This window comes from Chaetodon auriga, chromosome 12 (genome assembly GCF_051107435.1).
Source record: "Chaetodon auriga isolate fChaAug3 chromosome 12, fChaAug3.hap1, whole genome shotgun sequence".
Lineage (NCBI taxonomy): Eukaryota > Metazoa > Chordata > Actinopteri > Chaetodontiformes > Chaetodontidae > Chaetodon > Chaetodon auriga.
Genome location: NC_135085.1, coordinates 25965001 through 25991500, shown reverse-complemented (window position 1 = coordinate 25991500; position 26500 = coordinate 25965001). Strand labels below are relative to the sequence as shown.

The 26500-nt window shown below is 50.7% G+C and overlaps 1 protein-coding gene across 1 annotated transcript in view; it reads left to right on the top strand.

Moving 5' to 3' along the window:
• The first annotated feature begins 1364 nt into the window (after positions 1-1364).
• The window catches only part of lamc1 (laminin, gamma 1), a 39947-nt gene continuing 14811 nt past the window's right edge, over positions 1365-26500 (top strand). The window contains exons 1-4 of the mRNA XM_076745444.1: positions 1365-2004; positions 18495-18799; positions 23670-23800; positions 25815-25981. Of these exons, the coding sequence (XP_076601559.1) occupies positions 1632-2004; positions 18495-18799; positions 23670-23800; positions 25815-25981 (976 nt within the window). The 5' untranslated portion in view covers positions 1365-1631. The remainder of the gene's footprint in view (positions 2005-18494; positions 18800-23669; positions 23801-25814; positions 25982-26500) is intronic.

Sequence of the window (26500 nt, the reverse complement as noted above, 5' to 3'; positions counted from 1 at the left end):
GACACAGAGGACACTTTACTGCACGCAGTACTTCTACTTCAAGTACATTTATACTGACATACTTTTACTGAAGTAACATTTCCAGTAGTTGTACCAGAGTATTTTCAGTGTTGTGGTCTTCCTTAAATAAAAGGTCTGAATTCTGTCTTCATGTGTTCACACTGGGAGAGCAATGAATGAATGAAACTTAAAACTGAAAACAGCTTAAAAAGACAGAATAACTGAACTTTGTGAACGTTTCAGCCTCGTTAAGCTCAGTTTACTTGAATTATTTGTCTTTAATGGGTCGTTTACATGCTGTAACGAGATGGATGAACACATGACTCACACAGTCATCAGTTCTAATGAGCTCATTTAGAGTCATCTGTTCTTCTGCTGAATGATGTCCACTGACAGGACTCACGTTTAACCTTCGACCTGTGGCAGTCTCACCCGTGTCTCACCTGTCAGGCAGCAGGTGTGCAGGCAGGAGAAATGTGTGTGAAAGAGCTCTGATTGGTCGGTACTGAAGAAGATCTCATCAGAGCTGGACTGTGTGTTAATGAGCAAACGCTTCATCATCTCTTTATCTTCTCCGATGGTTTCACTCTTCATCACTTTCTCAGACTGAGACTGAAAGAGTTCTGAGGCCTGAAGAGATTAAAGAATCAAATCAGACGGAAAAGAATCAGTTTTAAGGAACAAATGTTGGATTTCGTCCTTTTTCCTTCGATCATTTAAAGCCTCCTCTGCTGCACAGTGTTTGTATGGAAGCCTTTTCCTGCCAAAAAAAAAAGAGAAAAGAAAAAAAAAAGAATCAAAGAACCGATGAAAAGTTAGAAATGATAAAAATAAAAATACTCACTGAAACTGAAAATTATGAGACAGAAACGTGTTTTATCATAAGACGCAGCAGGAAGTGAGTAAAATGTGTTGATTTGGACATAAAGAGTAATTAATTGTCATTAATGTGACAATAAACTCAGAAGTCTTTACAGGTATGTGATTATTATGGATTGAAGTGACGTAAATGAAGTTTCCTGCGTTAAAGTTTTAATCCTGTTTTCGTCGTCGTGGATCGTCAGAGGTCAGAAAGTGAACATCTTAATTTTAAAGTAACTGATTCTGAACTGATTGAATTAACTGATTCATTGACAGCCTCGTTTTAACTGCTTCGTGCTTTCTTTGACGTTAAATTGAAGAGAAATCTCATCCTGCGGACTCTCTCGCCTCTTTTCTTCTTTTTCTTTTTCTTCTTCTGTTTCTTCTTCTGTTTCTTCTTCTTCGTCAGCGGTTTTCTCGGCGTTGACGCGGAAGTGGCCGAGGTGTCCTCTGCGCCGCGGACCTGCGCAGTAGCGGACTGGGTGTAGTCTGGAGTCTCGTCTTTTCCTGCTGGAGTTGTTGCATGGCGGCGGACACAAAGAGCTGAGGCCCGAGCTCAGACCCTCACACAGCAGGACAGCCGGGACACGAGCTCTGGACGCGGCCTGGAGCGAAGACGAGCTGCCGCCGCTGCGTGTTTTCACTGGATGCTCGTAGCTGAATCCGCGGGCGTCTGTCGGTAACCGGAGAGTTACCGTAAACTTTGGACAAGTTCGGGGAGAGTTTGTGTCGGAGTGTTTCTGCTCGAAAGGACGGACGGGGCTGGAAAAATGCGAAGTTTGATCCGGGCTCTGGTCGCCTGGAGCTTGCTGGCGGTGTGTGTCCGCGCCGCAATGGACGAGTGTTCGGACGAGCGGGGCTCCCCGCAGCGGTGCATGCCCGAATTCGTCAATGCCGCTTTTAACGTTACGGTGGTGGCGACCAACACCTGCGGCTCTCCGCCCGAGGAGTACTGCGTGCAGACCGGCGCTACCGGGGTCACCAAGTCCTGCCACATCTGCGACGCCCAGGACCCCCGGAATCACCACGGCGCCGTGTACCTGACCGACTACAACAACCAGCAGGATACCACCTGGTGGCAGAGCCAGACCATGCTGGCGGGCATCCAGTACCCGAACTCCATCAACCTCACCCTGCACCTCGGTAAGTTCCCCGCAAGCATCCACTACTCTCCGCGCGAGAGATCCGCCGCGCCGAACCCCTGGTGAAAAACTACAATTCAAGGCTTTCCTGTCTACAGTTAAAAGCAGATACCTACATGAACACAGCCCCATATATCCTCCACATTTTATGGCACCGTTCTTTAATTCGGCACACACGAAAACCATCAAACCGTTCCTCCTGTAGTGAATTCCAACTTTACAGAACAGCCTCGCCTCGGTCGCTCGGCCGTCACACATCGAAATCCACTTTACCGGGCAACAATCACCAGCTGTGAAAGTATGTCATTTGATTTGGTGTGAGACTGTGTAACAGTGTCTGTACAGCTCAGATAAGTTTTGCAGTTGTGACTTAAGGGACTTAAGAGAAATCTTGAAATTGACAAAGTTTTCTCTGGAGTTTGGTCTGACTGTTGGACGCGGACATGGGGGGGGGGGGGGGGGGGTGCTTAACCATTGACGGAAACGCTGTTATGCAGAGCTTTTTTTCTCACATGAAAGAAATCTGAAATAATCTCAAACAAGCTGTAAGATGAACTGTTTCTGTGTGTCTGTGTCTTCCAATGATCACAGTATGTTAAAGTTGGAGCTGGAGGTCGGTGATGCAACTTGGAAACTTTGGGATTGAGGAATTTTTGCTGCCAGCAGTGAAGCATGGAGGACATAGTTTTCATTGTTGGGGGTGGTGTGTGTGTGTGTGTGTGTGTGTGTGTGTGTGTGTGTGATGGGGGTTTCAGTTATTTTCTGACCTGACTCAGGGTCAGCAGTCACAGCACCAGTTGTGCTTCCTGCTGCTCCTCCATCTCGGTCACTTTGTGATTTCCACTGTTTGTTTGACAAACTGCTCAGACCTCCAGCAGACCTGCTTTCCTCCCCGCAAACAGACGGAGGTGTGAAGTTAGTGGCCCCTCGGATGGGACTAAGGTGTCCTCTGAGGACAGCTGGTCTCCTCAGGGACTGAGGGAGGCAGAGTTGTCTTCATATGAATGAATGTCTTTTGGCTTTGGACTGTTGGCCGCACAAATCTTGATATGTTAAGACTTCACACTCACTGAATATGCATAGAAAGAGATGATTTAAAATTGTCAGAAAATTGCACAGAGTTTGGTTGGTGAGTAAACACTCTCTCTGCTTGGACTCGAGACCTTGTTGAGGGTTTCTAAAATCCTGATTCCAGCCCTGCTGGGACCTTTTCTCACGTCACGGTCCCTCAGACGTCTCTCTCAGCAGTCTGTCTTTAAAAAACAAAATCTTTCTCTGTGTACACTAAAATAAAATGATGTTAAACTTCAAACTCGTGTGCAGGTTAAGGCCATGAGATGCGGCTCGTCGGTGGGCCTTAAGTTCTGTAGTTTTTATTCTCCTGCTGTTCTTCTCTTTCAGCTCTAATCAGTCAGATCGATCAGCCGGCTGATTGACAGACAGTCAGTCGACACTTCTGCTTATCCATGACTTGCAGTCATTTGTAAGAAAGTGAGCTGAGTATCTTTGAGTGGCTGTTCAGACCTAACAGCTCGTTTGAAGATGTGTTCATGGACTCTGGGAAACTGTGACTGTTGCTTCTCAGAAATGAATCGACCAATCAGAGGGGTCGTCCCTCGCTGACCACAGCCTCTGTTTTGGAGGCGCACGGCCTTTTAAAGATACCTGTGTTTGTGAGGGCGGCGTGCCTCGGGCCTCCCGGCAGCAGCTCGCATTCCTGAGCGGTTCAGTCACGCTGCTGCTGGGAGCTGAGCTCAGCCTCGGTAGCCTCAGGTGCCGACTGTCTGATTAGAGCTGCTGCGGCCTCAACGCCTCATTCTCGTGGAAATGCGTTTAATTACACGCTGAGTTTTCTCTCCTCGGGCGCTGTTTCGTGGTCGGCTCTGCGTAATTAGAGCTCGGCCTTTGTTCTGCTGCTGATAAGCCGAGGGTCGAGCTCAGGTGTGTCACAGAGGCGGGACGGACGGCAGCAGGTCAGAGTTCGTTGGCTGACCCTCTGAAGCCGCTGTGGAGTGGCCGCTGTGCTCCATTTGGCCGCTGGTGGGAAAAGCCCCACAGATTTCTGGGTAATGGAGTCCTCGTGTTTAAACATGCAGCAGAGGTTGTGATTGTGGAATTCTGTCTTTCGGTCGGTTATAGAATATTTTGTCTGCTCGACAGGAAGTGGCTCCTCGACTGTTTGCTGAGAGTTTGAGAGCTTGTTGAGTTTCCTCAACAGTTTGTTTCCTGTTTAGAGGATTTTAAACATTTTGCCCTTTTCTGCCAAAATGAATTAGAAGAAACCCAGAAGGAGGCGCAGTGAACAGGAAGCCCGCGGTGGAGGTGGTCGACCCCCCCACGGCGTCTCTGGTCCTCCATGAAGATCCACGTCGTGTCTGATTGAAGGCTCTTCTGTCCTCGTTCCTCCGCCTCAGGACCAGATCTGATCACTTGCTGATTATTGGCAGATAACGATGCAGAGTCTATCGTGAAGTTCACACACAATAATGATGATTGATGATGATGATGATGATGATGATGAAACAGCTGGACTCATTAGCTTCATTCGGTGAACGTAGCTTCAGACCCGTTTTTATCAAATTCTAGATGATGGTGAGAACTGAGAAGTCTGGATCGATTGATGCCAGTATCAAATCAATACTTCATCAGTACGTTTCTTTGACAGATATTCATTGAACAAAGTCTCCAGAAAAGTCTAAAATGAGTTAAATGTTGGATGAAGTCTGGAGTCTTTGATCAATGACGACTGATCAGAGCGAGATGATCGATCTGACGAAGCCTTTGATGTTTGCGGCGCTCGCTGTCACAGACGCTTTTCAGTCGTTAGCAAAGGATCGCCGAGGTTTGAGCTCGGACCCAGTTTCCACCTCCTGACCCGCTGAGCCGCACGCCCCCTGAACGCCGCGCTCGATAAGGTTCGGATCGAGGCTGCGATGCCGCCGCCGTTAATCTCAGGAAATGCAGCGTGTTTGTGGAGCTCCGGTCTGCTTGTCTTCTGAGCTTCGGGGCTCTTTGATGCGGCAGGAAGGCGACGTGTCCTGACTCGACTCAGCAGTCTGAGCTGCAGCGTCGAGGACGAGGATGACAGGACAGAGCCACAAAGAAGAAATGTGCAGATGGACGAAGACGGGCCTCCTCTTTGACCCGCGTTCAACCCACGAGGGAAACCAAACCTGGGCAGGTCATCAGGCACCTGAAGGCCTCGTCCGGCTCGTTCACTGTCTGAGGTTTTCAGTGAGTTACAGATGGACTGTGAGGAGTCACGTGAAAACAGCTGGACTCACCCGCCTGTCGGGGGGGGTGGGGGGGGGGGTAGGGGTGGGGGGGGGTTCCTCGCTTCAGTACCTGAGAGTCTTTGAAGTCTCAACATGGAGACAAAACATCCCAGAATCCTCCACAAGATAAAACGGTGAATCCTCCACCGGCAGGTTCAACGTGACCCAAATGCCGAAAACAGCCTCAACAGCCTCAATCAAAGGAATTTTAAGGGGAAATTTAAGGGTGTTTGTGGGGGTTAAGGGGATTTGGTCTCTTTCATCAGCAGCAATAAGCCAGCAGTGATTTTCAGAGCCATCGTCCAGCTGTGCAGCTCTCATAATCTCTCCACATCCCAGGTTCCCACGCTGAGCTCATTCCTCAGACACACAACAATGAGTGCGCAGCAGCTGACGCACGCACGCACACGCACACACACGCACGCACACACATGCACACACACACACGCACACACACACTCAGATTGGTGTAATTTGCAGCAGCTGGCCTCAGAGGAAAAACACGGCTTGTCTCTTTTATGGCCTGAGAGGAAGACGTGAAGCAGCTCGAGACGCTCTCAGCGGGGTTTTCCCACAGTGCACTGCTGCCTCCGTCTTCCTCGGTGTGTCATTCACACGCTCAGCTCTGATTGGCCAGTTGTTTCCTGATGCTGTCACGGTATTGGCCATTGATCTTTGCAGCATGTTTAACATCTAATGTCTGAAGGAGCTCGTGCTCGCAGAGCGGACCGCTCAGTCAGCGGCTTTGTGCCGTCAGTGAGACTCTCTGGTGGAGCTCCTCTGTGGTTTTACGTCTTCGTGGAGACACAGGTGGAGACACGGGTGGAGACACAGGTGGAGACACGGGTGGAGACACGGGTGGAGTTGAGTCCCGGAGGCTTCGCCAGGCCTCCGTCAGGGTTCAGGAACAGTGTGAGCTGGAGCAGGTGGAGGAACAGGCCGGAGCAAACAGGTAGAAACAGTTTGTTCTCCAGCCTGAACTCCAGGCCTCTGGGCCCTTTTTTTGTTTCACTGACTGACAGTCGAGGGGCCCCAAGCTGAGCCCCCCCCCCATCAGAGCCACACATGAATATTCATTGTTCAGCTCTCATATGAAGAGGAGAGCTGAACAATCTGAAGAGTTCAGCGAACAAGCGAGGGCAGACAACAGTTTGTATTCGGCGCATTCTTAGAACAAAGATGGCCGTCAGACCTCCTCAGACAGGAAGAGGAAGTTGACGGACATCTCTGCAGGCCAGGTGACGTTTGTGTGTGTGTGTGTGTGTGTGTGTGTGTTTAAATAATCACAGAACGTTGTCCTGCGTCGTGGTTCGAATGTGCTTTCAAAGCGTTCGCTCGCTGTTTTAAATTAAGTCCTGTTCCATTAATGAACTTTTTATCTAAACATTTAAAGATATTTAGTCTAAATGTCCAAACCCTGCTTGAGATCAGAGGCAGGAGGCTCTTTGTCTTTTGTCTCTTTGACATAGAGGAGGTGGAGGAAGAGGAGGAGGAGCAGGAGGAAGAGGAGGAGGAGCAGCACTGTTTCTGTGTGGTCACTCTCTGTCAGGACGTTTCACCCCTCTGATGCCGCCTGCATGTGAAAACACAGGTGCATGCTCAGTGTACCTGCATGGTCATGTGACATGTCTCAGGTGTTATATAATTTTTGATTGGCTGCTGAAAGGCTGGTCTGCACGGATCGTTTCGGTGTGAAGAGGAAGGTTTCCAGGTGCTGAGGGGTCTTTATTTGCCCCCCCCCCCCCCCCCCCCCCCCCACACACACACACACACACACACACACACACACACACACACACAACAAACAGCCTCCTTTTCTTCACCTCCTGATGTCAAACCCGCCGCTCTCTGTTTGTTCTCTCATCACGCTTTGCTTTGAAGTACAAACTCAACATTCTTGTCACCGTGTGCTAATTAAAAGGCCTGTGATGCGTTCAGGGTCACTGCTGCACCATCACACGGTCCTGACAGCACAAGTCCCGTCCTGCCTCCCAGGCTGCAGCGGCCATCTTGGTTTTTGGGAAAGTTTTTACAGGTGAATTAACGAGTCAGTCGATGTCAGTTGAGTGGAAACAGTGTGATGAGCGTTCGCTTGTCTTCGTCTCCGTGGGGCATGTCCTCGTCCTAAGCTGTCCATCATGCAGCAGGTTATTATTAAGGCGACTTTATTCCTGTTGACATCTGGATCAAACCTTCACGGTGGATGATGAAGTCACAGGAAGTTGTAACTGTAATTACAGCTTTGTCGCTGATACTTTCCCACCGGATCCATGCTGATGAAGGTTTATTGTACCTGCGCTGGCTGGAGGCAGTGAACGCAGCAGCTTCAGTTTGTTTGCGTATGAAACAACAATCATGTTGACTGAATGTGAGCGGTCAGCAGGTCTGTCCAGATCTACCGAGAGAAAACGGCTTCTTTCAGTCTTTCTTCCTTCAGATTAAACGTGCGGATGAGTCGACTCATGTCGGCTCAGACTAAACACTGGATACAATCTGCAGCGTAAAGTCAACATGGAGGTGTGCTGTGAGGAGGCGGCGGGCTGAAAGACGCGGCGACGTCTGTTCTGTTATCAGCTGTCGGTCTTAAAAAGGATCAGTCTGCAGGACAGGAAGTCAGGAAGACGGAGAGATGCGTCGTTGGCTCGACTCACGGCCGTAAACTGCTCGAGTCTGTTCAGGCCTTTTTCTTCCAGACTGCTGGTTCGACTCGGTTTGCTTCGTTCTGTGTGCCGATGCTGCTGAAAGCTGGGGGGTCGGTGCGTTCAAGGACCCTCTAACATTCTGAGGGTTTCAAGTGTCGGCTGTTGAAATAACCAAATTCACATGACCCAGTTTACAAAGACATTCCTGTATGAAGACCCTCGTGGTCGCCCGAGGTAAGCAGGAGAAAGAGGCCGGATCCACATCTGATGCTGCGTTCAAGAACAGCCTGCAGTTATTTGAGGTGGGGAACAAAGAAGTTCACAGGCTTTCAGCTGTGGACGGAGACCTGGACGACTGATGAACAGCTGAGAGGGGATTCTTCTTCTGGAGAATTACAGTTTACTGACGTGACGCGATGACTGAAGTCAGGAAAAAGGCAACAGGAAATCAAATGAAAAGGGTCCCTTCACCCAAACAGTCAGTAAATAAATCGTCCCTGGGGGTATCTTGTCCAAACCTCCACACACCAAAACTGAGAGGTGACAGGAAGTGAGAGGAGAGCGAGATGGGGGCGGGGGGGGGGGGGGGTGTTAATTTGCCGTCGCTTTCTGTAGCGGACTCTCTTTAAACGTGTTTTTCCAGAATGGACTCTGGTCCGCTCACTCCGTCAGAACTACAGTTCTAACACAGCCAACGGAGACCTTTGACCTTTGACCCTTGACCCGACTGTAAACGGACATAACGAAGCATTTCCTGTCCTGCGGGAAGAAAAGTCACCGTGGGAATTCAGCTGGGAGAGAGGCCGCTTCCACCCTCAGAGGAAACTGAACTGAAGTGTGTTAAAGCAGCGTGGGGGGGCTGAGGGGGCTGGGGTCCTGGTCCTGCTGAGACGCTATGATTTGCTTTGCTCAGGAAGTGATTCGAGGCCCCAGGGAGAGCAGAGAAGGGGGTTTTCTGTTATTATAGACAGCGCAGAGATGCATTACAGGGACAAGCAGATGCATGCAGGGTAATTTTAGCCCTGCTCCTGGGAGGAGGGACGGCGGTGGAGGGAGAGACGGAGGGAAGCGGGACTGCCTTTCAAAGCAAAGTAAACAGATAATTATGGCGAGCTCTGCAGACGTGCGGACTGATTTATTCTCAGCTTGAAACGTAATCGTCGTCTTTGTTTGATAATTGAGCAGATGATTGAGCTGCTGGACATCCAGACCTCCACCTGGTCCTCCACCTGGTCCTCCACCTGGACCTCCTCCTGGTCCTCCACCTGGTCCTCCACCTGGACCTCCTCCTGGTCCTCCACCTGGACCTCCTCCTGGTCCTCCACCTGGACCTCCTCCTGGACCTCCTCCTGGTCCTCCACCTGGACCTCCTCCTGGTCCTCCACCTGGACCTCCTCCTGGACCTCCTCCTGGTCCTCCACCTGGACCTCCACCTCCAAACCTGAGTTAACCATTCATTACTTCGGGCCCCGTTCCAATCACATGTGGGTGTGGCCTAAAGTGAAACATGCTTGAAGTTTAATGCAGATTTATTTGTTTTTGTTTAGCTTCGAGCTTCTGTTGAGGCTCAGATTCACAGTTGGTGGCGTTCAGGAACAGGCGTTCGGTCCAGAGTCAAATCACAACGCAGCGACTCAGTCCATTTTCAAAGAAGAAGAATCCACCGGCGCATGAAAACATTGCCGCCGTCTGCTGTCGCTTCCAGGGTGAAGCGTTTGTCAAAGGTTCAGTCACCTGAATCCCATTAAGTCTGTCAGTTTAGAGGTGCTCGCTTTGATGAAACCTGCAGAATGATGGTCATGTAAACTCTAAAAACGTCCCGCTGCTGTATGATAATAGCCCTCCACCTCCTCCACCTAAGATAAGTTTTGTCTTATCTTATCCCTGTGAGCCCTGCTGTTGGTGTCCGTGCAGCTGTTGTCTCCTCTGAACATCCGAACGCTCGCAGGACGAGCGCAGCTCTGGACATCGTCCTCTGATTTGTTTGTTATCTTGGCGTCTCTGCTGAGGTGGTTTCTGTAAACCTGCTGCCGCTGCAGCATAAACACCAGCCGGCCTTGTATTTACACTTTTCTCTCCAAAACCGAACCTGAAACCAGACGAGCTGGAAGACGAGTCGACACCAAAGCCTGGAAGTCAGCTGGTTCAAACCGAGCTCAGAGCACAGCTTGATCCTTGTGTTTGTTCAGCAGAAGACGTGCGACATCAGCTGACCGGCAGCAGCACATTTAGCCTTTTGTGTGCTGTCTTAGTCTCAGATGGAGCAGCAGATAGCAGCCAATCGTCCTCAGGCGCTGAAGACGCTCAGTCACTGTTGGCTTGTTTACGTCTGCAGACGCTCCTCTGATGTGGTTTTTAATCTGCTCCAGAGCTCCAGCAGATTTCCACGTTTCTCTGCTGCTTGCTGGTGTTTTTGTTGGAGAACGTCTCGTTCCTGATGACTCGTTTCATCCCGAAGACGACGCAACTTTACACTCTTTTATTCAAAGACAGGGAGGCATCAGCAGGCTGTCAGCTTCAGCTTCAGGTTCAGGTTCAGGTTCTCCTTCAGCTTCAGGTTCTCCTTCAGCTTCAGGTTCAGGTTCTCCTTCAGCTTCAGGTTCTCCTTCAGCTTCAGCTTCAGCTTCAGGTTCAGGTTCAGGTTCTCCTTCGGTTCACATTGGATCCAACTTTTTCCTCCAGTCAGACTAGAAGAAATGTCCCAAAACTCCCTTTTAAAAAACTGCCACTTTTCTTGTGACGCTTGAGGAAAACTGAAAACACTTTATCAAACACTGACGGCGGCTCAGTCTGAGGTTTTAGTGCCTTCTGGTAAATTCAGCACCAAACTGAATCTGTGAAGTTTCAGCTGTTTCAGGAAACATCCAGAAGATTTCAGGTGAGCATTAGTTGATGGAACATTGTTCATTTCACACAACAGAAGCCGGCTCAGATTTGGACTGTTTTTTAACCCATCTCTCCATCACCGGACGCTCCTGCGGTTGGCCCTCAAACAGGATGTCACGCCTCAGAAACAGTGGTTTTGGTCAAACCATCCTTTGATCTAAAGACAGACGTGATGAATGGGGAAGTTTGATTTGATGAAAGCGTCTTGAAAAGGTCGCAGCTCGTGTCTTGACAGAGCAGAGCCGCGTGGAAGCCTTTGACTGGAAATCAAAGCCAGTCTGGATAAACGGCTCGCGTTTGAGGGGACGAGTCTCAGGAGTTCATCGGGTTTCAAACATCCCCCTGAGAAATGTGTCCTCTTGTTCAGGACTCGGTGTCAGCAGCTGTGGACTCTTTGTGAGGCCTGCTGGGGGTGGACTCTGCGTCCTGCTGGGACTCTTTGTCTCTGATAATGAGGGTTGTGTTCGTTTGTTCCTGACGTCCCGATGTGGTGACACCTCGGGGCGGGGCAGCTCTTCTTTGGTGGTCCCTGCTGTTAAACCTCCAGCAAACGCTCAGCTGTGGGGGGCGGGGGGCTCGGCCTGAGCTGGTCTGATGGGAATCTGGTTCAGGGTTATTTTGGGCCTTAAGGTGGACTGCTGGAGTTTGTGAAGTCTTGTTGTGGTCAGTGAACTTTCTCTGGTCTGTGAAACTCAAAGAAACGTTCAGGAGTCCTGATCCAGATCAACGGGTCAGTCCAGGACGGCATGACAGGAAGTCACCTGTCAGACAACACGTCACATTTCTGTTTGAGATCATTCAGCAGCTTTCATCAAAGATGTTCGACGGAACTTCAACCTGCACGAGAAAATCTTTCATCTTGAAACCCAAAGCACAAAAAAAGGTCAAAGGTCAAAAACAAAACGTTCTGTTCAGTTCAGATTAACTGTCATCAAATAAATGATGACAGAGCAGCTCAGCACCTCCCACCTTCACTCCCTTCCTGTCTGCCCCCCCCCCACTTAATTGGAAATCCCCCCACCACACACACACACACACACTCACACTCACACACACACACACACACACACAGAGTCTCTATTCGTGGCAGTTAAAAGTGTTCATAAAGGTTTCTTCCTCTTCTTCTGTTCTTCCTCCATGTTTCTTCTTCTGTGTTTCTTCTTTGTGTTTCTTCCTCAGTCTTTCTTCTTCTGTTCTTCCTCCATGTTTCTTCTTCTGTGTTTCTTCTTCTGTGTTTCTTCTTTGTGTTTCTTCTTCTGTTCTTCTTCCATGTTTCTTCTTCTGTGCTTCACTGGGATGGATCTTATTTGAATAAACAGCAGATCTGAACCATGTTGATCAAATGACCCCCCAGCTGCTCATTAAAGCTCTCTGTCCTACAGCAGAGACCAGCTGAGCGCTCGTTAATGCACCTCTGATCACCTGCTTCATGTCTGCAGGTGTGTTTGACTTCAAACTTTCCTGAGACTCTTTATCACCAGCAGCTCTTATCAGCTCATACACACACACACACACACACACACACACACACACACACACACCTTTCTGCTCCACATTCTCACCTCGGCCTCCAGCCTGCCACTTTAATCTCCTGTCGTCCAATCGGAGCGCTCGGCTGTGTTTATCCAACAGAAGAAGAGATTACAGTGATATCAGAGGCTCCTGCAGACGCTGTACTGAGCGCGCTCACTGCAGCCCCTTGCCTCTCCGTCCTCTCTCGCTTCATGTCGTTTGTTGGCTCGGACCTGAGCGTGAACAGGCCAGGACGCTCAGGAGTGTGTTTGTGCTGATAACGGTCTGACCGATACCCACAGGGCTGTTCCTGTGTGGAAACCAAACACACCTCGGTGGTTGTGTGCATTCCTCTGTATACGAGCGGGTTGGACATTAACAGATGTGAATGTGTAACAGCGTCACCTGAACCTGAGCCTGACCGCTCTCACCTGTGTTCTGCTCAGGTTGAACCTCAAACTGGAGGAGGAGATTAAAATTCCTCTCAGCTGCACAAACACAAGCACAGAGCGAGCAGAAGGCCGATCAGCCTGCAGGTCAGGGTGAGGAGAACGAACGCACACACAGGCGTGGACGTGGACACAGAGGACAGCCGTTCACTGAGGGAAGAGCTGTGTGTGTGTGTGTGTGTGTCTGTGTGTGTCTGTGTGTGTGTCTGTGTGTGTGTCTGTGTGTGTTCAGGGATCTAGAATCAGAGTCTGGATCTGAGAGGATCAGGGTGGTCTGAGCGTCCTCCTGAAGGACTCAGCTGGACACTGGCTCAGTGAGAGCTCAGGTCCAGGATCAGGATCAGACCAGTCCATGTTGTGGAGTTTGAACTCTGCTGCATTGCTCACATTCCTCCCTCTGCCCCCCCCATGAAGAACTCCTCCATTTGTTGGGAGTCTTTATTTTTGAGGCTTTGGCTCGTTGACCTCTGACCCCGGCACCTGCAGATGGAGGAGCTGCTCTCTGAGGGGTCCCACGCAGACCTGGGCCGGTTTACTGTGCTGGTCTGGACTTGATGTGGAGCCTGGATGTTGGTTTCTGTCTGCTGTACATCTGAGACGAGCTGGAGTACTGAAAACTGTCTCTGTGTCTCTTTCTGTCTGTGTCTCTCTGTCTCTGTCTCTGTGTCTGTCAGTGTGTGTCTCTGTGTCTCTCTGTCTCTCTCTGTGTCTCTCAGTGTGTGTCTCTGTGTCTCTCTGTCTCTGTGTCTCTCAGTGTCTCTCTCTGTGTCTCTCTGTCTCTGTCTCTGTGTCTGTCAGTGTGTGTCTCTGTGTCTCTCTGTTTGTCTCTGCGGTGATTCGTACGGATGTGGACAGACAGAGTGTCTTCTCCTGTCGGGCTTTAAGTGTTTGTGTTGGTGTGTTTTGATTGTGGGGGACGGGGTCAGAGTTCATGCCTGTAGCCGCGGTGTGAAATGGCGTTGAGCTCTTTCCTGCTCGTCTCCCTCACGTGTTCACAGAAGCTCTCTTCATCGCAGGACAGACCGTCTCAGAGACAGAGGACAGATTCAGTTCGGTGTGTTTCTGTGTGCAGAGTCAGGTTAGCAGCAGCAGGAGTAATCAGATTACTGTGACCTCTGACCTTTGCCCCGCTCAGAGCCTGCTGCACATACTGTTGGGGACGTGGTCACTGTCCCTCGGTGTGAGTGTGGGTCCTCTGCAGATGGTGGTGTTGTCCTCAGATGGAGGACGAGGCTCGCTCATGCCCACGCGTTCAAAAGTCAAAGCGGCCATTGTTCCTCCTCCGGAGAAGAATGCGATGAGGTCATGGGAGGAGATTTAATTGGACCGTGCTGCGAGGCGGGGCGTCCGTCCCCCGTCCCCCGTCCTCCTCCTCCCGACCCCGAGGCCGACCCCGAGGCTCTGCTCCACCGGCGGGAAGACGATTCACAGGAATGCGCTGAAAAAGAAACTCTGCACCAACAAGTGCTGCGTTCAAGGACTGACAGTCATGTGACCATGAAAACCTAAACAACCAGCAGCCAATAGGAAGGAGGTCAGAGGTCAGATCACGCTTCACCGCTAACAGCACGTTCATGTCCTGATTTTGACCCAGTTGGACGGCACTGGCCATCTCGTAGAGGACGTGACGTCTCTCGTCTCTTTACAGTGAAAGGTAAAGTTTTTTCCCGACGTCCTGAAGGACAGCAGAGCTCATTAGTCCTCTCAGGAGTCGTGTTTGAACCGCAGCGTCTTCCTCCCCCATCCTAATCTGTCCTTCTCAAGGACGTCTTCCTCCTTAAGCCTGTCTTCTCTCTGTGGGAAGACAAACATCTGCGTCTCTGACCTCTGACGAGGATCAGACCTTCTTTATATGGACATCCAGACTCGGTGTTGTGGACAAACATGCTGATATGGTGCTGCTGCGTCCTCTGCTGTGATCACAGTCTTCTTCTGCTGATTAAACCGGTGAGCTTTGGTCCTCCTAACGTCTGATGATGGGACAGACCGCAGGAAACCAGAGCGAGGACACGGACGAGTCTGCCTCTTTGTCTCGTCAGCTTCCTCTGCGTCGTCCAGAGGAGGTTTAGAAGGACAGATGTGATTCCAGACTGATTCCTGTTTTTAACGCTGACAGAGGCCACAGTCTGTCTGTCTGTCTGTCTGTCTGTCTGTCCGTCCGTCCGTCCGTCCGTCCGTCCGTCTGTCTGTCTCTCTGCCTGCTGCCTGTCTGTCTTATCAGGACAGACACACACTTTGAGTTTGGCGTGGACGGGTCGTCCTGATGACTCGATGGCTCATGGACACTTCAGCAGAGCCCCCCCCCCCGTTGTCATGTCTTCCTTATCTGGGCAGGAAAAAGCCTCTGTCTCTCTCCTGACATGAACAACCTGTGTTGCTCGCTTGCCCTCTTTTCTCCCTTGTGGACTCTGTTTTTCTCCGTCCATCGCTCTGTCCGGCGTCACTCTGCCCGGCGGAAACACATTCCAGCCGGTTCATTCCTGCCGTAACCCCCCCCCCCCCCGTCCTCGTCCCTCCCCAAACAGTCTTAGAAAGAAAAGCTCCTTCCCCTGAGCGGCTGGAGGCTCTTTTCATGTTCAGACCTGACTCTGGGCCCCCCGAGGAGAGTGTCCCGGGGTCAGCGCCCTACAATACACATGTTAGCTCTGCTTAAAGCAAACCCAGCTAATAGACGCCGTCGGCGTTTGTGTCTCAGCAGTGAGGCTTAAAGCTGAAAGCTGCTCAGAGCTTTAACTTAAAGTTCGAGTCCACGTTTGTCTGAAGACACTGTTTCCAGGTCAGTCAGTCAGTTCCGTCCGTCATCTTCATTCAGGGCCGCATTGATTCATTAAAGAATCGTTTCAGCTCGTCTTCATCGTCTTGAACAGTATCGAGCGCTCTGTCCTGAGCTTCGATCCTCAGGCATCATTTCTCTGTCCCCCGCGGCGTCTGCAGGGGACACACTGCCTTTGACTTCATTTCTCATTTGAAACGAACGTTTTTGGGCTTTTATTTTGGTAGATGTCTTCCTGTGCGTCACCTCTCATTGCGTCCTGTTGTCTGAAGCTGAGTGTTGTCCTCTGAGCTTGGCTCTGTTAGAGGTGACGGAGACGTCTGAAGTCTGGATTGAAAGGCGTCGCTCCGAGTCGCTCATGTTTGAGGTTTTTTTGTCCGTGGTCGTGCGGGATGAGAGCGTCAAAGCGTACAGCGTCCTCTTTGTTTGCGCTCCGGACTGTAAATTCTTCTCTTGTCAATACGGCGATTGTTCTGAAGAAGAGACAGAATTCCTCCCGCAGACGCTCGGCCACATCGACGACGCTCTCTCTGATTGGTTAATCGAGCGCTTGTCACGGTGCACGTGTGGACGGAAAAGGCTGAAGACACGAAGACGCAGTCAGTCTCAGTCTGCAGCTGTCCGTTAACTGTCACACTCTGCTCTGATTTGTCGTGGACACATCCAGGTGTCCTCTAAACACTGGACAGCACTCTGTCCACGTCTCAGCGTGTCTGTCTAATCTCATTATAATGTGACTATAATCTGATTCTTTTAGTTCTCAGTAAATAAACTGAGCTTTGTTCGTTTGAGGTGAAATGTCACCTGACATCCGATCAGCCAATCAGACTGCGGCCCAGCACTGGTTGAACGTGTCGTGAACTGGTGTTAGTCCAGATGAAGACTGAAGGTCAGGCAGCAGCAGACGAGCTTTTACGTCCTGATGGAGACAAGAAATCGTCCTATCATCTTCATCATCAGCTGCTGTAGCATTTCAAAGAGCAGGTTCTTCTTCTCCCCCTCTGAAGTGTTTCTGTCCCACAGCAGCGTCACGTCCTCCGGGCCTCCTCGTCCAATCGGAGCATCTGGTCTGGTCCTAGCAGCCGGCTGGGTTCAGGGCTGAGAGCTCTTTGTGTCCTCGCTCTCTCCCTCTGATGCTTTTGTCCTGTCGGTGAGGACGTGGAGGCGTTGTTTTATTAACGAGACGTCAGTGACAGTCTGTTCCTGCCAGCCGGCGTCTGTCCCCTGCTGCAGAGACGCTGCTTTAGAAGACGCCTCACGCTGACTCTTTGATGTGAGGCCAGAGAGTTTTCAGAGTGAAGAGATGCTTCAGGTCCCAGCTGTTCAGGATCTGATGGAGATAAAATGCTCTTTGTTCTGGAGCGTCGACTCTCGTTTGGGGACGTGTGTCCAAAGTCCTGCAGAGGACATGAAGAATATTTGGATTTCCAGTCATGAACACTGTGTTGCATTGTCTGATTTCCTGCTTCAGGCTGACAGATTTAACACCTGGAGTCTCTCCTGTGGCCGCTGTGGTCTGAGGTGTATTCTGATTGGTTGGGTAGTGGCGATGTCATCGCGGTGATGGAGATGTCTCACATCTGTCCGTGTGGAGTTTGAAAGACGCAGCTGCAGACAGGAAGCTCTAATGAAAGACATGAACCAGTGCACTGTGGGAAATGTAGGATCCATTGTGTTGAGTTTGAGCTGCAGCAGAGACTGAAGGTCAGGCTGCCTCCTCTTCATCATTTGAACTGGAGCTCATCTTCAGCTGCATGATGTCACTCAGCACCGTGCTGCGTCAGCCAATCACATGCCTCTTAATGAGCGCACGTTCATTTCGTGTTTGTGTAGTTGACCACGACTACACATCTGTGTAGTCGCTCATGTGAAGTAAGTGTGTGTGTGTGTGTGTGTGTGTGTGTGTGTGACCAGGTATTTGGGGACAAAAATCTGTTTACACGGTCACATTGTGGGGACTCACCTGCCTTAATTAATTAATTGATGATGTGATGAATTTGTTCACCCCCACCAGCGCCGTCCGCCATGTTGTTTTTAGAGTGGTGCTGCTTTCACTGACCAGTTGATTCCAGTTTCATACATTCTTACATTTCATTTCTTCATTCAGCTTCTTATTAACCTTGACCCAGCAGAGGTCCTCACAAGCCAGCAGTGACACACACGCACACACACACGCACACGCACACACACACACACACACACGGTGGGAGGAGGAAGTGGGTGTGTTTGCCGTTGCTTCATTGTTTCCTGTAATAAACTGCAGCCTTTGTGGGCGTCCCATCAGTCCTATCAGCTGCTTCACCTTTATTTGCCGTCGATGCGGGGGCCCCTGCGGGGCCGGGGCCCCTGTCAGTGCGCTGTTTACACAGCAGATTCTTTGGCTGAGCAAACAGCCGTACCCCCCGCCGCCCGGCTCAAACATGGTGGCGTTCCTTCACGCGCTGACTGACGGCTCCTGGAACATTTAGCCGTCTGCTCGCCGGCCTGCTCAGACTCGTCAAAAATGTGCAGTGCGGCGGCGGCCGGCGGCGGCGGCGGCGGCGGCAGCACTGAGCCGAGCATCAGGAGTTAAAGGACCAGACGCTTCACATTCACATTCCTGCTACACGTCTCAGAGTCAGCAGTGATTCTGCTGCTTCCAGTTTGTTTCCTGGAAATTCACTTTGATTAACTTTGAGTTGGTGTGGACGTGCAGCTGCTCCAGGAGGTCTGGAAGGCCTGGAAAGACTTTGAATTCAAGGCCTTCAGTGTGTGTTTTGTTTGTTTTGGAGAAAGTTTGCATGAAGCTGAAATCAGGCAGAGAAATATCAGGTGAATTTAATGTGTTTGAAGTCTGTTCACTGGCGTCCTCTGTCCTCAGTGAAGGACTTTAAACTGAAATGAACAGATTTTGTTTAAATTAGATGACGATGATGATTAAATGTGACGATTCACGCTGTTCCCATTCTCTGCAGGTAAGGCCTTCGACATCACCTACGTCCGGCTCAAGTTCCACACCAGCCGTCCGGAGAGCTTCGCCATCTACAAGCGGACCAGCGAGGGGGGCCCCTGGGTGCCATACCAGTACTACAGTGGCTCCTGCGAGAAGACGTACCAGAAGGCGAGCCGTGGCTTCATCCGCACCGGAGAGGACGAGCAGCAGGCGCTCTGCACCGACGACTTCAGCGACATCTCGCCGCTCACTGGCGGAAATGTGGCCTTCTCCACGCTGGAGGGCCGACCCAGCGCCTACAACTTCGACAACAGCCCCGTCCTCCAGGTGAGAGCCACAGGACGTCCAGGCACACGGACAGGAAACAGGAAGTGGTGTTTCCCTGCTCCCGTGAGCCTGAACGTAAATGTCAGAGGTAGAAAAGCGCTGACAGTGTGACGGCGTCTCCCTGGTCCAGCGTTCAGTCTGAGCTCAGAGTAGAAATGAATGAATGATTGAATGAACGAATGAAATGAAGCAGTGAAGCAGGTCTTGGCGAGCTCGCTCTGCCTAACAGACACAGAGGAGACGATGGATTTAAAGATGGAGGCGACCAGGTGAAGCAGATTAACATTAATGTGGAAGTATTCATGAAACAGTTGTGAAGCTCGTTTAAGGCGTCGGTGGTTAAGGTGGAGGTGGTTAAGGTGGAGGTGGTTAAGGCGTGGGTGGTTAAGGCGTCAGTGGTTAAGGTGGAGGTGGTTAAGGTGGAGGTGGTTAAGGCGTGGGTGGTTAAGGCGTCAGTGGTTAAGGCGTCAGTGGTTAAGGCGTCAGTGGTTAAGGCGTGTGTGATTGAGGCGTGGGTGTTGAAGGTGAAAATGGTAAAGGGCTTGGCGGCTAAGGTGGGGGTGTTTTAGGCGTCGGTGGTTAAAGTGGAGGAGCCTCGCGTTCAAGTTTCAGTAAAGTCGATTAACGGCATTAAAAAATGGCGTCGTCCAGGACTGTCTGCGGCTCCTCGGCTGCTTTTCAGTCGTCAGTTGCTGCTCCTCTGAATGGAACTCCTTCTCCTTCCTGTGAGGAGCAGACGGTGTGACGGTGTTTTTTTCCCAGCATTCCTCTCTGCAGGTCAGGTCGGATGCTGCCAAGTGTTGCGACCTGTTGCGCCCCCGGGTTTCCCACTGCAGCAGCGGCTCAGTTTGGCTCGACCGGCCTGCAGCTGGAAGGCTTCTCTCTCCTCTGCTCCCTTCTCCTCCCCTCTGCTCCCCTCCCTTCCTCCCTTCCTCCCTTCCTCCCTTCCTCCCCTCCTCCCCTCCTCCCCCTCCTCCCCCTCCTCCCCTCGGTTTGTTTGTGTTTCCATGTTTCTTCACTCTGCGGCTCAGCTCGTTGCTCAATCTCTGCAGAGGCTGTTTTCATTCTTCTCTGCTCGCTGTGTTGCGTCATGTTTGGAGCTGCTTCTTCTCTGTGCTCTCTGAATGTGGACAGGAAACCTCTTTGTTGTGTTTTAAAGGGGAGGACTGCAGGGTTTCTCACCGTGAAGGAATACTTAAGGTCAGATGGTGGAGCAGCGGGAGGACATGCTGAACTCCATTTTGGACTAAAATTCGTCCTTAGACCAGAATCTCTTTCAGTTTGTGTGGATGATCTGGATGCTTCCGCCTCCTCAGGCCCACCAACGCCGCTGAGTTTCAAAGAATAAAATAATGGCAGAGCAGAGGACGCAGATGTCCGTCCTCTGCTCTGGAGGACCGGCTGATATCACACAGGCTTTAAGTGTGTCCTTCAGCTCTGACCTGAGGCTGTGGATCACACATGTGCGCGCGCACACACACACACACACACACACACACACACACACACACACACACACACACGGCTGAGTACGAAGGCTGCAGGGACGATGGAGAGGTTCGGATCTCGTCCGTCTTTGTCCTTCTGTCTCTCTGTCACTGATACTCCGTGTAAATGAACAGACTTAGCTCTGCAGCTCAGCTGTAAACTTCCTTATTTGACTTGTCGGCATGAAGCTATTTATACTGAAGCTGGGACTCTTTTTGGAGGCGGCGGCCTCCCGGAGGCGTCAGACGGCTGTTTGTCGCTCCCTCACATTCCTGCTGTCTGTCATCTCCGAGTAGGAAATAACCACAGCTGAGACGGTCTACCTTAACGGCCCGTTTGGCTGCCGACCAGCTATCACTCAGTTTTATTCTAGAGCTGCGCTTCTCAACCCTTTTGGCTCGAGAGCCCTTAAAATAAAGCAGCATCGACTTGCGGCCGCTTCGTCACAGGTGTCACATATCTGTGAGCTGACTCTGTGAGCTGATTGTGTCATTTGAATAAATGTGTGAGGCTTAAGAGACAAAACTGTCCCGCATGGTTAGAGAGGACAGCAGTCAGCGCTCACTCTGTTAACGTTCAGACCAGCTTCGAGCTGCTCGGTGACTTCATGCTCTTCATGTCGGTGCCTCGTCTCCACGCTCAGAAGTGAATCTGTGTGAAACCTTTTCCACCAGTGACAGAACAAAGAGCTGAACAGGAGGACAAACTGCTGATCTGCAGTCAGTCCTCAGCCGCCGCCCCAACACTGTCAGACTTCTTGTGAAAAAGCTCATGAAGGGCTTTTCATCAGATCACTGCTCAGCACGTCGCTGCGAGCTGGTTCACCTCCTGCTGTGAAGAACACCCGGAGAAACGTCAGCAGCTGAGTGCTCAGTCCACAGAAAACACGCCTACGTTATCACACCCAACAGACCTCATAGAGAACAGTGAGGATGAAACGGCATCATTCACCTGTTTCAGCCTAATATTCTCTCCATAAAAACACAAAAACACTGAATAAGTGAGCGTGTTGGCTGCTGTCGTGTGACCCTGAAGGTAACTAGTGCCTGACTGTTAGATTCATGTACTGATTTCCCTCTGAACTGCAGTAAAGTGGAAGTAAAAGTGTAGATCTCGTGTCAGAGTTGCAGTAGATATACTCGCTGACGGAGGACGTTCCCAGCCTGCAGTCTGCTGCCGCTCAGCTGGACGTTTGTGGTCCTCAGAGGACTTTAACGGCAGGCAGCGCTCTTCCTGTCCCGGCTGAGGCGTTCCACGCTGCCACGGAGCTGCACATGATTGATGGCAAACAAATGTTCCGTGCGGTTTAGACGGCGTTGACTCAGCCGAGGACCTGCACGAGCTTCCTGGACCGGACGGCCTGAGGACCTGCAGCTGTCAGGCGGGCGATACGAGAGGATTCATAAAGACTGCCGGGCGTCGGCAGGAAGCTTCCAGAAAACTGCAGATAACCGACCAGCTGAGAAAGCAGCTGCACCAAAGTTTTCCACAATGACGGCCCTTCATCAGAGCCAAATGTCAACCAGAAGCAGGGTGTCCGCCAAAACCTGAGCCTCCATCAGAGTTTGGCAGCTGATGAACATCGTGCTGCAGTTACAGTGAGAGATCCTCTGATTCTGAACCGCATCAGGAAGTGTCAGGAGCTGAAAGCTGCTGGAAAACTTCTGTTCTAGCTTCACATTTACTGTGAATCAGTGCCATCAGCTGTTTCCTGGTTTAAAACGAGTCTCCAGAGAACAGGCCGCTTACATCAGCATCACAAAAACTGAATTTTTCAGTCATGTTTAATACAGCAAGTTATGAACGCTGAGGTGAGCGAGGGGGGGCCTGGTTTTTGGTCATTTGTGGGGGCGCTTTGCATTGAAAACTAGTTTTAACACCTGATGAGTTTTACTGAGCTCACATGACTCACATCCACGTGGAGGTAAAACAGCGTTTAACCCTTAAACTCAAATTAAACTTTTGTGTTTGCAAAGCCATGAAGGTCCATGGGGTGAGCATGTGGCCATCCCCCCATGTCTGAGGGTCCGCCAGACGCCTGGAACACGTCTGGTTGTTGTGTTTGTGTGTGTTTTAAATGGGTGCTAGCTGAGTGCCGAAGGCTGCTGTGACTCAGAGGTCACCGTTTTGGGACAGGTGGACTTCCTGTCACAACTGGCAGCGATTGGTGGGTGAATCAGAAACCTGTTCCACATTCCCAGCAGTTATTTGAGGATTTGACATCAGCGTGCGAAGTCACAGGAGGAGGCTGAAGTTTCCCTGAGTGGGTGGATAAACGTACGGTACGTTCAGTACCGGCTGTTTCCTCTGACTTTAATGTGCAGATTTCTTCGCTCTAAACCTTCTTTTATTTGGGCGTTTCATCCCTCCGTGACGTCTGAATGTCCTGTGGTACCCCGGAAACACATTTGGTGTCTGACAGGAGGCCAATGGGCTGTCAGCAGATGTGTTAACAGCTTCCTCTGGAGGTTTGAAGTCAGAAAACTTTTTTGGGGGGGGCGGGGCAATTGGAAAGCCAAGACGCATTTGAGCCATGGACCATTATTTTCTCGTGTTCCCTGGCAGCGGCGGTGTTCACGTCAGATATGGATTAACATTTAAACAAGTGTTCCCACTCTCCTGCAGCTGGGGTCCGGACGGGCTCTGGGTTTTGGTTCAGACCTGGTTCAGATCTGATGCCGCGTGTTTGTCTTCAAACAGCTGCTCTGAGCCGTGGGCGGGGCTTGATAAGCCTCGCGCTGATACCGCTCCACAAAGCTTTCGCTGGCCTTGGCGCTGCGTTTCCCATGAGAAACTTTCTCTGTCCTCCGTGAGGAGACGACATGAAGCCGAGCAGGTGTCCTTCAGTAATTCTCTGCATCTGGGTCTCGTATCATAACGCCAAGAAAATAAATTCCGTTTCGGTAAAAATGTCACAGTTTTCCTATTTGCGGTGTTGCGTCACTGTTTCCCACAGCCGGAGACTCAAACCTCCAGGCTTTGTGTGAATGAGGAAGCCTCCATGTTTGAATGCTTCACACAGCGTCTGAGTTTGGTGCCATGGATGGAGGTGGCGGCAGCGGTCACGTGGCTCAAAGTGAAATATTGGCTCGATCGTGAAAAAACACAGCTCAGACCTTCGTGCTCCCCTCAGGATGACTTCTAATAATGCTCAGACCGGAAAGTGGTTTCAGGTCTTCTTCTTCTTCTTCCTCTTCTTCTCTAAAGGTTCGTCTTCAGGTGTGTTTCCTGGCTGATACTCGGACATGTCGGCGTCTCTCTGGTGTTTCTGGGTCTTTCTGTTGCAGAGGCGGATGATAATCAAAATGTCTCGAAATGTCTGTCCGTATTGACTGACGGGCCTGATATCTCTAACGGTGCGTCCATGTTGTGTCTCTTGCAGGACTGGGTGACGGCCACGGACATCAGAGTGACCCTGAACAGGCTCAACACATTCGGAGACGAGGTTTTTAACGACCCCAAGGTCCTCAAGTCCTACTACTACGCCATCTCTGACTTCGCTGTGGGAGGAAGGTAAAGAAAGACCGAATGTGTCCGTGTTTCCTGAGTGATGACGGAGCAGATTGATTTCATGCTTGCGGCAGATCTGCAGCTCGTGATGCTTATTGTCACCATGAATAACATCACCTTCAGTTAAAACAGGAGCAGACCTGCTAAAAGAGACGTTTTGTCTTGTTTACGTCTGAGTGGGAACAACTTTCAGCAGCCTGAGCTTCATGAGACCTGCTCAGACAAAGGAAACTCCCTGAGTGATGGAGTGTGCTCAGGTGGTTCTGTGGGTCCTGGTCTTTGTGTTTCACTGTGTGGTCCGCTTCCCTGTGGCCTGCAGGAATCCTCATAAGAACTCCTTTTCCTGCTCGTCTGAAAAAAAGGTTTCGACAGGCATTACGAGAGCGTTAAACAGCCGCACTGCATGGCCTCCACAGCCATAATCTGTTTGAAATGTGGAGCAGATTTCCATTACACAGCCGGCATTCCTGACATTCCTGGCCGGCAGGGCTGGATTACAGGGAACTGGAATGGGGCAGACCGACTGCCATGATGGGCGGAAGAAAAGGGAAGAGTCATGAGCTGGAGCACCTGTCAGAATCTCACCTTTATTTATCTAAGGAGAGGTTTCTGAGGAGGCTTCTCCCTCACAGCTCCACCCAGATTTACCTGAACTTGTTCACCTGGCGACCAGCTCACGTGTCAGATCCGCATCAGACCCCCAGACGTCCGACTTTAAGAGTCCTCTGAACTTCTCCAACATTTTCACACTTCCAGCCCTGTGAGGGTCGAGTCATCAGGACGGACGACACGTCGAGCTGGAAGTGAAAATTCCAAACTAATGTTTGATTTGTGTTAGCAAACTGAAGCTAAAGATTAAAGTTAACCAGGCAGAAGCTGCGGGAACAGTAACCAAAGTCAAGGAGAACCATGTAATAGTTAACTTAAGTCAAAGATAAGTCTGGTTTCTGACATGAAGTCGATGCTAGCAGTCTGCTCGCTAACCAGTGTCAAAGGTAGAAGAGGTCTGCTGACCTGAGATCATGTTCAGAAAGGAGCTCGTTTCCCTGTTTCTCATTGTTAATCAGACAGTTTGGTTAAGTTTAGGCACCAGAGCTACTTTGTTAGGATGGAGGAAAGATCATGTTTGGTGTTAATTAGTGACAAAGTCCCTGCAGGGACGAGGACAGCGTGGATCACACACAGGACTTTGACTCGGGGCTTGAAGTTATTTTAACCCAAACTGGTTCCTTTCTCTCTTCCACCTTCTTAAATATCCTGATGTCGTCACAGGAAGCAGAAATATGAGTCACCCTGTGTGATCGCGCTGATCTTTCCACAGGAGTTCTGGAGCGTTGGTGCGTTCTGGCCCTGAAGCCGCTCAGAGAAAAGGTTTGATGTGACGTCTCTTTGAAGCGAACAGTCCTCAGAGGATGGGAAGTGAATTCACAGAGTAGTAATGTGTACTTCCACTCATATTTGTGCAGGCAGATACTTGACTCTCATCTCTCAATCAGATAATGATTAAATTCCTGAATGTTGCTGGTGAACCACACACGACGCTTTCACTTTTTCCCTTCAGCAGATGTTTGAATAACACGTGTGCAGGGACTTATCCGTCCTTCAGTGCCTCCTCCGTGTATCTGTGCAGCTGGGGTAGAAAAATGAAAGCTGTGCTACAGCTGGAGAATTGATTAATGCAGGTTTTGTGTGTGTTGTGGCTTTTTCTAGCTTAATGCTTCAGTCGTCCTTCTCACAGTCGTTTTTTCCACAGCTCACTGCCAAGAAACACCTGAGACAATAAGCAAAGGTGGCTGCTGAGCAAGTCCTGACCTGTTGTGAGGGGCTCTGCCCCCGAGGAGCTTCAACAAAAGCTTCCCTCAGAGCGGAAATACCTCATCAGAACCAGAAACGCTGTCAGCACCGTCCACTCAGAAGGACCAGACTTCCTGTCTGTCGTCATAGCATATTAATGCGAAGAGGCTTAAAGCAACGAGGAGGACATGTGTGTGTAACAGGTGTGTGTCTGTCCTCTCAGGTGTAAGTGCAACGGCCATGCCAGCGAGTGTGTGAAGAACAGCAGAGGACGACTGGTGTGTAACTGCAAACACAACACGGAGGGCGACGACTGCAGCGTCTGCAAACCGTTCTACAACGACCGGCCGTGGAGGAGGGCGACCGCCGACAACGCCAACGAGTGTCTGCGTGAGTCTGCTGAGCCGAGCTGCTGCTGTACTGCAGCTACGGCTGCTTTACTGCGCCTACGGCTGCTTTACTGCGCCTACGGCTGCTGTACTGCGGCTACGGCTGCTGTACTGCGCCTACGGCTGCTGTACTGCGGCTACGGCTGCTGTACTGCGCCTACGGCTGCTGTACTGCAGCTACGGCTGCTTTACTGCGGCTACGGCTGCTTTACTGCGGCTACGGCTGCTGTACTGCGCCTACGGCTGCTGTACTGCGGCTACGGCTGCTGTACTGCGCCTACGGCTGCTTTCACAGTACTGCTACTGCATTACTGTGGCCAGTGCTGCTGCTTTATTTCTGTGTTTACTGCTTCACTCAGCTGTTACTGCTTAAGTTCTGCTGCTCCTGCAGCTTCTTCTTCTTCTACTCTTAGTTCACAGCTGTTCCTGCTGGTAATAATAACAGCAAATGAAACCAAATGAACAAAAAAGAAATAAAACTGCAAACTTCAGACTGCAGAGCAGTGGGATGTAAAGGCCT